Below are 12,559 nucleotides of genomic sequence, written 5' to 3'. Positions count from 1 at the left end.
GTTTTTTAATGGTTTTTGATGACATGCTATACTATGACTTTTCTTAATGATTTTTGATGACATACTATGACGTTTTTTAATGGTTTTTGATGACATGCTATACTATGACTTTTCTTAATGATTTTTGATGACATACTATACTATGATGTTTTTTAATGGTTTTTGATGACATACTATACTATGATGTTTTTTAATGGTTTTTGATGACATACTATACTATGACGTTTTTTAATTGTTGTTGATGACATACTATACTATGAATTTTCTTCATGATTTTTGAAGACATACTATACTATGACGCTTTTTCATAATTTTTGATGACATACTATACTATGACGATTTTTGATGGTTTATGATGACATACTATACTATGACGTTTTTTAATGGTTTATGATGACATACTATACTATGACTTTTTTTCATGATTTTTGATGACATATTATACTATGACGTTTTTTCATAATTTTTGACGACATACTATACTATGATACTTTTCCATGATTTTTGATGACATACTATATACTATGACATGTTTTGATGATTTTTGACAAGATACTATAGTATGACGTTTTGTAATAGTTTTTGATGACATACTATAATATGACGTTTTTTCATGATTTTTGACAACATACTATACTATAACGTTTTTTTCATAATTTTTGACGACATACTATACTATGAAGCTTTTTTATAATTTTAGACGACAAACTGTACTATGACGTTTTTTGATGGTTTTTGATGACATACTATACTATGACGTTTTTTCATGGTTTCTGATGACATACTATACTATGACTTTTTTCATGATTTTTGACGACATACTATACTATGACGTTTTTTTAATGGTTTTTGATGACATACTATACTATGACATTTTTTCAAGACTTGTAACGACATACTATACTATGACATTTTTTCATGATTTTTGATGACATATTATACTATGACATTTTTTCATGATTTTTAACGACGTAGTATACTATAACGTTTTTTCATGATTTTTAACGACATAGTATACTATAACGTTTTTTCATGATTTTTAACAACATAGTATACTATTACGTTTTTTCTTGATTTTTAACGACATGGTATACTATGATGTTTTTTCATGGTTTTTGACAACATACTATACTATGGAGTTTTTTCATAATTTCTGATGACATACTATACTTTGACATTTTTTCATGGGTTTTGATGACAAAGGCCTACTACACTATGATGTTTTTTTCATGGTTTTTGATGACATACATACTATGACGTTTTTTTCATGATTTTTGACGACATACTTTACTATGACGCTTTATCATAATTTTTGATGACATGCTATAGTATGACGTTTTTTCATGGTTTTTGATGACATACTATACTATGAGGATTTTTCATGACTTTTGATGACATGCTATGCTATGACTTTTTTCGTGATTCTTGACGAAATACTATAAAAATCACGAAAAATACGTCATAGCATAGTATGTCGTCAAAAATATCAAAAACAATCACAGCATAGTATGCTGCAAAAATATAAAAAAAATCTAATATGGTATGTCGTTAAACATCATGAAAAAAGTCACAGTATAGTATGTCGTCAAAAATTATGAAAAACCGTCACAGTATAATATGTCATCAAAAATCATGAAAAAAGTCATAGTACAGTATTTTATGTCATAAAAAATCACGAAAAAAAGTCATAGTGTCATGACATCAAAAATCATGAAAAAGCATCATACTATATAATATGTCATCAAAAACCATGAAAAAACTCATAGTATAGTACGTCATCAAAAATCATGAAAAAACATCATAGTATAGTATGTCGTCAAATATCAGGAAAAAACTTCACAGAATAGTATATCATCAAATATCGTGAAAAACCATCATAGTATAGGATGTCGTCAAAAATTATGAAACAGCGTCATAGTATAGTATGTCATCAGAAACCATGAAAAAGTCATATTATAGTATGTCGTCAAAAATTATGAAAAAGCGTCATAGTATAGTATGTTATCAAAAACCATGAAAAAACGTGACAGTATAGTATGTCGTCAAAAATTATGAAAGAGCGTCATAGTATAGTATGTTATCAAAAACCATGAAAAAACGTCATAGTATAGTATGTCATCAGAAACCATGAAAAAACGTTATAGTATAGTATGTTGTCAAAAATTATGAAAAAGCGTCATAGTATAGTATGTTGTCAAAAATTATGAAAAAGCGTCATAGTATAGTATGTCATCAGAAACCAAGAAAAAACGTTATAGTATAGTATGTTGTCAAAAATTATGAAAAAGCATCATAATATAGTACGTCGTCAAAAATCATGAAAAAAACGTCATAGTATAGTATGTCATCAAAATTTATGAAAAAGCGTCATAGTATAGTATGTTATCAAAAACCATGAAAAAACGTCATAGTATAGTAAGTCGTCAAAAATTATGAAAAAACGTCATAGTATGTCATCAGAAACCATGAAAAAACGTCATAGTATAGTATGTCGTCAAAAATTATGAAAAAACGTTATAGTATGTCATCAGAAACCATGAAAAAACATCATAGTATAGTATGTTGTCAAAAATCATGAAAAAACGTCATAGTACAGTTTGTCGTCAAAAATTATGAAAAAACATCAGAGTATAGTATGCCGTTAGAAATTATGAAAAAGCGTCATAGTATAGTACGTCATCAAAAAATCATGAAAAAACGTCTTACAATAGTATATCATCAAATATCATGAAAAAGCATCATAGTATAGGATGTCATCAAAAAACATGAAAAAATGTGATAGATAGTATAGTATGTCATCAGAAACCATGAAAAAGCATCATAGTATACTTTGTCGTCAAAAATCATGAAAAAACGTCTTAGTATAGTATGTCGTCAAAAATTATGAAAAAGCGTCATAGTATAGTATGTCGTTAGAAATTATGAAAAAGCGTCATAGTATAGTACGTCGTCAAAAATCATGAAAAAACATCATATTATAGTATGTCGTCCAAAATTATGAAAAAGCGTCATAGTATAGTATGTCGTCAAAAATTATGAAAAAGCGTCATAGTATAGCATGTCGTCAAAAACCATGAAAAAACGTCATAGTATACTTTGTCGTCAAAAGTCATGAAAAAACGTCATAGTATAGTATGTCGTCAACAATTATGAAAAAGCGTCATAGTATAGTACGTCGTCAAAAATCATGAAAAAACATCATATTGTAGTATGTCGTCAAAAATTATGAAAAAGCGTCATAGTATAGTATGTCGCCAAAAATTATGAAAAAACGTTATAGTATGTCATCAGAAACCATGAAAAAACATCATAGTATAGTATATCAGAAACCATGAAAAAACATCATAGTATAGTATGTTGTCAAAAATCATGAAAAAACGTCATATTATAGTATGTCGTCAAAAACCATAAAAAAAGTCATAGTACAGTTTGTCGTCAAAAATTATGAAAAAGCGTCATAGTATAGTATGTCATCAAAAATCATGAAAAAACATCATATTATAGTATGTCGTCAAAAATTTTGAAAAAGCGTCATAGTATAGTACGTCGTCAAAAATCATGAAAAAACATCATATTATAGTATGTCATCAAAAATCATGAAAAAGCGTCATAGTACATATTATAGTATGTCATCAAAAATCATGAAAAAGCGTCATAGTATAGTATGTCGTCAAAAATTTTGAAAAAGCGTCATAGTATAGTATGTTGTCAAAAATCATGAAAAAACGTCATAGTATAGTATGTCATCAGAAACCAGGAAAAAACGTCATAGTATAGTATGTCATCAAAAATTATGAAAAAGCGTCATAGTATAGTACGTCGTCAAAAATTGTGAAAAACGTTATATCATCAAATATCATGAAAAAGCATCATAGTAAAGGATGTCATCAGAAACCATGAAAAAAACGTCATAGTATAGTATGTCATCAAAAAACATGAAAAAGCGTCATAGTATAGTATGTCATCAAATATCATGAAAAAGCATCATAGTATAGGATGTTGTCAAAAACCATGAAAAAACGTCATAGTATAGTATGTCGTCAAAAATTATGCAAAAACGTCATAGTATAGTATGTCATCAAATATCATGAAAAAGCATCATAGTATAGGATGTCGTCAAAAACCAGGAAAAAACGTCATAGTATGGTATGTCGTCAAAAATTATGCAAAAACGTCATAGTATAGTATGTCGTCAAAAATTATGCAAAAACGTCATAGAATAGTATGTCATCAAATATCATGTAAAAGCATCATAGTATAGGATGTCATCAGAAACCATGAAAAAAACGTCATAGTATAGTATGTCGTCAAAAATTATGCAAAAACGTCATAGTATAGTATGTCGTCAAAAATTATGCAAAAACGTCATAGAATAGTATGTCATCAAATATCATGAAAAAGCATCATAGTATAGGATGTCGTCAAAAACCATGAAAAAACGTCATAGTATAGCATGTCATGAAAAAATCATGAAAAAACGTCATAGGCATATCATCAAATGTAAAGGATGTCGTCAAAAACCATGAAAAAACGTCATAGTATAGTATGTCGTCAAAAATTATGAAAAAGCGTCATAGTATAGAATGTCATCAGAAACCACGAAAAAACGTCATAGTATAGTATATCATCAAATATCATCAAAAAGCATCATAGTAAAGGATGTCGTCAAAAATTATGAAAAAACGTCACAGTATAGTATATCGTCAGAAATTATGAAAAAATGTTATAGTATAGTATGTCGTGAAAAATCATGAAAAAACGTCATAGTATAGTATGTCATGAAAAAATCAAGAAAAAATAAGTGGTCACACATCACAAATAAAGGTCTTAGTTTAGTATGTTGTCAAAATTCATGAAAAAACCTCATAGTATCATACGTCATCTTAAATTGTGAAAAAAACGCTATAGTATAGTATTTCGTCAAAAATCATGAATAAAAGTCATGATAATGTGTCATCAAAAATCTGAAAATATTGTAGCATAGTATGTCGTCAAAAATCACCAAAAAATGAAAAACACATCATAGTATAGTATATTAAATGTTATTAAATGTTATAACAAGTCATAGTATAGTATGTCATAAAAAGTTGAGTCACAGAAGGTGTTAACTGTGTATGGTCGCCCTTAGTCTGGAATGGGTGATTATGGCCCTGGTGTGTTTAGCTGTCCTCTTTGTCACTATAACGCCAATCAGTCACAGGCCAGTTCACTTCTATAAGAGGAATGGGTCTGTGCCATGAACAGATGAAATGAACACTGGTTGCCGGTTATTTAATACATGATTAGACAACAAAACAAGAAGCAGAACACAGACCTGCCGCTCCACCTTACAGACACGACCCAGCATGCTCATGTCCTCTAGCATATCTCCATCAGACAGCAGCTTCTCCCGAATCTTCTTATCCAGAGGGATCTGGCCTTTCCCAAGGATTTGGTCCACTCTGAAACACACACGTTCACACACACAGACACACAAAAACACAATAAGACATTAATGATAGACAGAGAAAAAAGTAATGAAGTAGAAATCCACGAGGCAGCCTGCAGAAAGAAAGGAAGGTTGGAACTGAAACAGAAAAAGAAATTACTGTAAGCACATTTTCTTTTCCAACAGATAAAGGGGCAACTGAGAGGTTAGACTTCCTCACTGGATGAGAAAACATTACCAAACTTGTGAGGATGGAATGTTATGAAATGTGTTTCTTGTGTATCAAACAGAGGTTTGCTTTATCTGATTCTGATTATCTGAATAAAATCAGCACCTATAGGAACACTATTCCTGCTCAATCCAGTGAGGTGTAGTAGAATCAAAGTCCCCTTGTTAGTGAACAAGGTAAAGGGCTGGGATGAGCCAAGACAAAGTCAGGCAATTATAAAGCCACCACCATTTTGGAGAAATAAATGATAAAGCTTTGACAAGACCTTGAGTCAAACAGTGTTAATTGTCCAGTCAGGTGCCTTTATACATTTGCAGGAGAAGAAGGCACAACCAGATGATGTGATTTAAGAGCTGCAGAGCATTTGCCATAAGGAAGGCAGGAGTTAAAGTCTCAGTATATGACCACGTGTTAACTGGTTTCATCACTTCAGTTATGTGATGGCAGCTGAGACATCACCATGACAACTACCAATGAAGACAATGAGGTGTTTATCAGTCCTGTCTGCAAAACTGATCAGTGCTCGCTGCAGAAGATACAGTATGAACTGCATGCAGCAGCTTCAGTTAACACTCAACAACAGCAGGGGTCAGTGTTACTGCAGCAATGCCAGGTTTATACATGGTACAGTGTGGTAGGCATACACAGTTGTGCATTGAGGAACTAGTTTTTGTGTGTGTGTGTGTGTGTGTGTGTGTGTGTGTGTGTGCGCGCGTGCGTGCGTGTTTTTGTGGTGCTACAGAAGATGTTTCTGTGTGACGTGTTGGGTTGAAACGAGGATCCCAGAATTTCCCAGATTTCACCAGATAAAAAAGAAGTAAAAGCCACAACCAAACTCAATATCTTGCATTTTCATTGAGTTGTGTTAGTGAATTACTCTATATCCACGACAGAAGTATGTGAGAAAAGAACAGTACATGTGTAAGGAACCAACACAGTCTCACAGAAATACGTGGAATGAACACGACTTCTTAAGAACGCGTTACCTGGTGGTGGACACGAAATGTGTTTAAAATGAAAATAATGCCAATGCAAACTTTATTACGGACGGTCACAGTATCGTTGTGGCGCAGTCGCAGTTTGGTTTGGTCTAGGTTAATAAAGACACTTGGTTAGGTTTAGACAACAACAAAGTACTTGGTTGAAATAACTACATATGGGACCTTAGTTGTCAGGACAACGTCTAATGCTAACGTTTATTTGACATAGAATACTGACAACTGATGATATTAGTATTTTGTTCGTGTCTCTCCAAACGTCATATGCAATTGTCATCTTGACATGGAATACCGACATTTAGTCGTAAGTTATGGAGAACAAAACCCAACATCTGCAAAACGTCGTTAGACATTTAAAATATTGGTCACCTGATTTTCATTCCAAACAAAAATGTAACATCTGTTCAACATAAGAGTTTGTCTTTCTAAAGTCATATGGACGTCTAGTGGTAGCTGAATCAAGTACTTTGCCTAGTTATGCTAAATAACTACGTCAAGTACTTTGCGTAGTTATGTAAAGCCCACAATTTTTGGTTTAAAATGGAAACGCAGTGGTCTACTGGTTGAAAGTCTGCCCTACTCAGAAGATACTCGCTCTTAATATTTGTGTGTCCACCACCAAAACGGTCCTCATTGACTTTGCGTTGGCATTATTTTCGTATCGTCAATGCATAACTTTAACTCATTTTGTATCCAGCACCTTGACACAAGGAGTTTGTGTCCATTTCATGTATTTCTATCAGACTGGGCTGGAAGAAAGGTTTCATTTCACTTCCAGATCAATCAACTCAAAGAACAAACTTCAGCCTTCTTTAAATCCAGCTTTTTCATTGTCATATTTTTAAGGACAAACCATGTCCTGAGTTGAATGAATGAGAAGTGAACTGAACCCATGTGGCATGTGAGGGATGGGGGGGGCATTCTGACCCCTGGGTGGAGTTCTTTCTTCCCCGGCTGTAATAAACAGGCGAGGAGGGGGAGGAAAAGGACTTGGCTCAGCTGCTCAGGGTCTGTGGGCCGACTATCATATCCAGCCTGTGAGAGAGGCAAAGGGAACACAGACACGTAGAGGTACACGTGTGCATACATTAAAAATAACAAAATGCAGAAAACAAACAGATATTTGTGTACATAAACCCATGTATGTTTAAGGTATGAGTGCAGGACCCATACACACACACACCAAGATACAGATGTATCAGTGACTGTGTGGTCATACAGAGCTGGTTAGACAGCAGAGACTTGAGGATCTAAGTCTGTCGGGTGTTGCTGTCATGTGGAGTGTTTAGTCTGTCTACCTGGTCTGCAGGCTCTTGATGCGGCACAGCATGTCCAAGTGACCGGCAGAGTACTGTTCAATCACATCCTTGACATCATAAGGACGCAGGGTCTCCTTAAACTTCTTCTTGGCTACATGGAACTTCATTATCCTGTGCAAACAGCAGAGAGAGTCACATATCAGCCACAAGGGGGAGCTCTTACATAGTCTGAAGCTGAGATGGTTCACTGTAGCTAATGAAAACATCAAACCCTACCTTTATTTTTCTTGTTTTTAAAGTGTTTCTTCACACCAATGCAAACAGTCAGAACACCTGAACAACCACCTCACTGAATGTCTGAAAACATCCAGTGAGGTTGTGGCTGCTTACTTTAGCTGTGTGCATGTAAAACTATCACTCTAAAAAAGCAGTTCTCTGAATTTATGCACCTGTGGAGCCTCAAGGCAAAGTTCAAGAGAGTTCAACTGAATGTTTTGGGGGAAGGGATCAGCAATAAAAAAGAGCCAGTCTTGAAAGATTATGTATTTGGGATTAATTAAGAAACAATACAAGCTGTAAACAGTTTAGGTATTATCTTTTAACAGTTTGAAAACTCAGCAAATGTGCTTCATCAGGATTGTGACAGTGTAGTTGGACTGAAAGATCAAACAGCCCACCAGTCATCAGACATTTTGCTCTATGTTTTGGCCTCTTGTCTGCAGCCAACAGTGCAGATTTTTTTCAGTACTCTAGTTACTTAATATCTGTGTGGACATGTAAAACGGAGTGTTTGGAAAACTATGACGTCATCTCCTAAATTCAGTTCAGCCAGTACAATGTCTCGTAACAGCTGACATTAAAAATGACCAAATCTTCTATTCTATCTTCCGGTCGCTTTAATCCCCTGAGCACGGTCAATCGGGATTGCTGCCAGAAGGCTGTGGGTTGCTATCAGCATTTGTTTGCATGTGACTTTTGTGGTAGAAAAATACAGAATTAGTTGGACTGAAGGAGAAAGCCTAATTTCCTTTGACTCACCTGACAGCTCTAATGACAGACTTGACCGAGGGCAGCAAGTCCTCCACTGAGATGTCACAGTGACAGCCTTTCTCATCGAAGCCATCCTCCGCTGCCATGTTGGAGTCTGCTGCTCAGGAGAGAGGACACAGACAAGGAGGAGCATTTAGATTTTGTTGAGGTCAGGCAGAAAGGTTGCTCTTACAGACTAAAGAAGAAAGAAGAAACCATATTTTGAGATATTTGTAAAGAACAGGCCTTAAGTGTGCCTGCAGATATATTGTTAACAATGCAACTTTGTGACAATGCAGCTCTGTTTATGGGTCTGATGAGTTACGACACTCTAAGGAGGCAAGCAGAGCGTTACAATACAAGAGCTGAAGAGAGACCGTAGAGTTGAGCTATTTAATTGGTTCACACAAAAGCCTCAGATAAGCACTGTTTAATAGGTCACAGCATGTAGGATCTGCATGGGCTGAAGTGTTTATATGTGTGACAATGATTCAAAGGCACAAAGGCACTGATTATTAAGATAGTTAGGGGCCTGGATAGTGTGTCACCTGATGAAAATGTAAGGCAGTGCTGATTAGTGATTTGCTCCAATAAACAAAACAGATTGTTTTCCATTACAGTCGGGGCAGGTGGTATAATTTTGGCAAAATTGGGCAAAAATCCAGTGATAAACTTTGAGCATATTGTAATCCATGGGGACTGAAAGAAAACTAGACTTTTGCACCTCTTGGCTCTGTTGTCGGTCAAAAAATCTAGTCTATCACTGAAGACTTTGGCCAATCACAAGTCATTTCAGAGAGAGGGTGTTCCTATGGGCTGTGCTACAAATGCAGATTCACGGTCACATCCTTTCAGCAAAAGTCTGATTCAATGGCAGAGAATCCTGCAGAGAAAGTTGCCAGTATTGGCAACAACTGCCTACACTGCAAAGCAACCCAAAATAGGAAGACATACTTTTAGAAAGTGAGTCTAAAAGAGAGTCTGACAATAAGCAAAGTAAAGCATGTGTCAATATCGGCAAAGATCTGGACCTAACAGCCCCAACTAGCAGCAGTATCAGCAAACTTTCTGTTGCTGCTGTGACACTGCTTAGATCCGGCGCTGCTGCTGACCACCAGCCCACTGTGACACCCAGTGCTAGGGGGTTTGTGCTGGCCAAATTCAAGCCACTACAGTTGCCAACCAAAGCGGCGTCCCGATAGTGTGTGCTCTCTTCCCTGAGACACAGTTCACAGTGGTGGAAAGCAAGCTTGAGGGACCGCGGGGTGGCTAGCTGACTAATTCTTGTCTCATTTTTGGTCTGATAAATAGAGAGAGAAAATGGGGAAAGGAGGGGCTGAGTGAATGCACTGCTGGCAGCTCCACAATGAAATAAAGATAAATAAAAAATGTATGAGAAGTACTGGGTCACTGTATGAAGCATCTGCATATATCCATGGTCGTCTGATGGGAGGGGCTCAGGACAAAGAGGGGAGAGCTGCAGGAGGAGGCTGCATTTTCAAACTCTGCCTTTTTTTGGCCTTTTACAGATCTCTTTCTAAACCAGCTCTAAAATAACTTCTGATTACACTTCAAATAAAGTTATAATGAAAGGGAAATGTTTCCCTTCTTCTAACATCTCAGTTAGCCAACATGTCAGTGACAGTGAATGATCAGACGGAGCGTGGCTAACCAGCCAACCAGTTTGGTTTTGGCTAGCTTGGTTATTGATTTCTCTCCACATGCAGGCCTCAGCCAGCTGGCTGGCTCTGACACCCCATGAGGCTGCTGGAGCTCAACACTCCCTCCGTCCATCAATCTATCAGTCCACCCACCACAAACACCAACTGGCCGTTACCCAGGAGGGCTTGCCAGGCCGGCACTGCTAGGCCAAAGGAAGGAAGTGCAAACAACCATTAGCAATCCTCCACTCAGCTGCCTGAATTAGTGGGCAAAACCAGCTCTGGCGGGTTGAATGGTCGGTCAGTACACCTCAGTGTCTCGACCAGGGATTCAGTCAGTTCATGCTTTGACTTAAAGGAGTAGCTCAACATTTTTTATTTGCTTTCTTGCTGTGAGTTCCAGGAACACAGGGAAACAGCAAGCTTGGTTCTGTCCAAAGGTAAAAAATAACACCTCTGTAGCCTACTGTTTCATTGCCTGGCAACCTCAAGCTGACAAGAAGTTCCCCTGCCTGCTCAAGAAATAGTCCAGCACATATCCAACCATACAACTACAACTTGAAGTTTTTGTTTGGACTGAAAACAAGACTTAAGGGGTTAAATGGAGGTACTGATAGGTGAATTTTTTAACCTTTAGTCAGAGGCTAGCTGGTCCGCCTGCTCCCAGTCTATATGCTAAAACAAAACTAACCATGTCTTGGTTGTAGTTTCATGTCGAGCATGGTATTGATCTTCTCATCTAACTACAGACAAGAAAGTGTACATGCATATTTTTTTCAAAATTTGTATATTTTCTTTAAGACAGTTTTAGCATGCTGCGTCAAAACGCTTTTTTTCTTCAAGTTCACTGGCAGGACTGTGCTCAGCACCATGTATGGAGACAATGACAACAAATTCTACCTTGAATTTGTACCAATCTAAAAACCAACCGACTACTGCTAATGAATGCAAAGCTATGTGGAACAATTGTCTGGAAGTGGAATAACTGGACAGAATCACTCACCATCAGTGGTGGAGCGCGACTGGCTCTTAAGGCGGAGTGAGGGTCTGAAGCGTGTGCGGTCGTTGAAGCTCCAGCTCTTCTGCACCTTAGCAGGGCTGGTGCCCTCTGTCCCAGCATCAGCCACCGGAGAGCGCCGGTCGTTCACTGAAGACGTCTGCCTGTTCTTGATGCTCTGACCTCGGGGGCTCGCCATCCTCACCCGCTCCTTGAAGCTCAGCTTCTGACTGTAGAGTGAAAGGGGGATGAACAGTGGCAGGCACAGAGGGGAGTTGGAGTGTGGAGAGGAATATGAAGGGAATGATGTTGTGAGGAGGTGGAATGACAGATGAAGATATGTTAATGGTGTAAGTTTTAGGGCAACAACATTAATTACCCAAGACTTTTGGCAAAATGCTTTTCCTTTACATGATCATGTCATATGTCATCATTCAGTCATCATTCTTTATCTGCTAATATGAGGGTGAAGGGCTGCAGGACATGATGGAGAAAGACTAGCATGCATCGCAGCATTGCAGCAGGTGCTTGACACAAAATGCAAGATCAGGTTAGGTGATGCTTTAACTGTGTGGTGTTGTTTGTGCCTTGATGTGTCCCTTACAGTAGCTACAGTATGTTATTCTATGTGACCAATTAGTTAGCATGTTGCTATTAAATTGTTAAATATTGATATACTTTAATTTGTGATTATTTTATGATATGTTTCGCACCTTACCGTACAACAAATCACCATTTAAAGGTCCAGTGTGCAGGATAAATTGGCAGAAATGGATTATAATATTTCTAACTATGTTTTCATTCGTGTATAACTGGAAGTTAGGCACTTGGCTGCCCTACTTGCTCTATGGGGCCCATGATGCATAAGGTCTGGGTAACTTTATACTATGGAAATCAAGCTGTTTTTGGCTGCATATGCTGCCTTTAGCCCTGTATCCAGTTCCCACTATCCTCAAGA

General features: G+C 36.8%; 1 protein-coding gene across 2 annotated transcripts in view; it reads right to left on the bottom strand.

The window, feature by feature from the left end:
- The window catches only part of kcnq5b (potassium voltage-gated channel, KQT-like subfamily, member 5b), a 173,940-nt gene that overhangs the window by 4,969 nt on the left and 156,412 nt on the right, over positions 1-12,559 (bottom strand). For both annotated transcript variants that reach the window (XM_050045415.1, XM_050045414.1), the window contains 4 exons: positions 11,608-11,831; positions 8,953-9,061; positions 7,954-8,085; positions 5,315-5,441 (listed from right to left, as the gene is read on the bottom strand). In XM_050045415.1, coding sequence (XP_049901372.1) covers positions 5,315-5,441; positions 7,954-8,085; positions 8,953-9,061; positions 11,608-11,831 — 592 coding nt within the window. The remainder of the gene's footprint in view (positions 1-5,314; positions 5,442-7,953; positions 8,086-8,952; positions 9,062-11,607; positions 11,832-12,559) is intronic.

This window comes from Epinephelus moara, chromosome 5 (genome assembly GCF_006386435.1).
Source record: "Epinephelus moara isolate mb chromosome 5, YSFRI_EMoa_1.0, whole genome shotgun sequence".
Lineage (NCBI taxonomy): Eukaryota > Metazoa > Chordata > Actinopteri > Perciformes > Serranidae > Epinephelus > Epinephelus moara.
The sequence above is the reverse complement of the archived record's forward strand: the minus strand, read 5'-3'. Positions and strand labels throughout refer to the sequence as shown.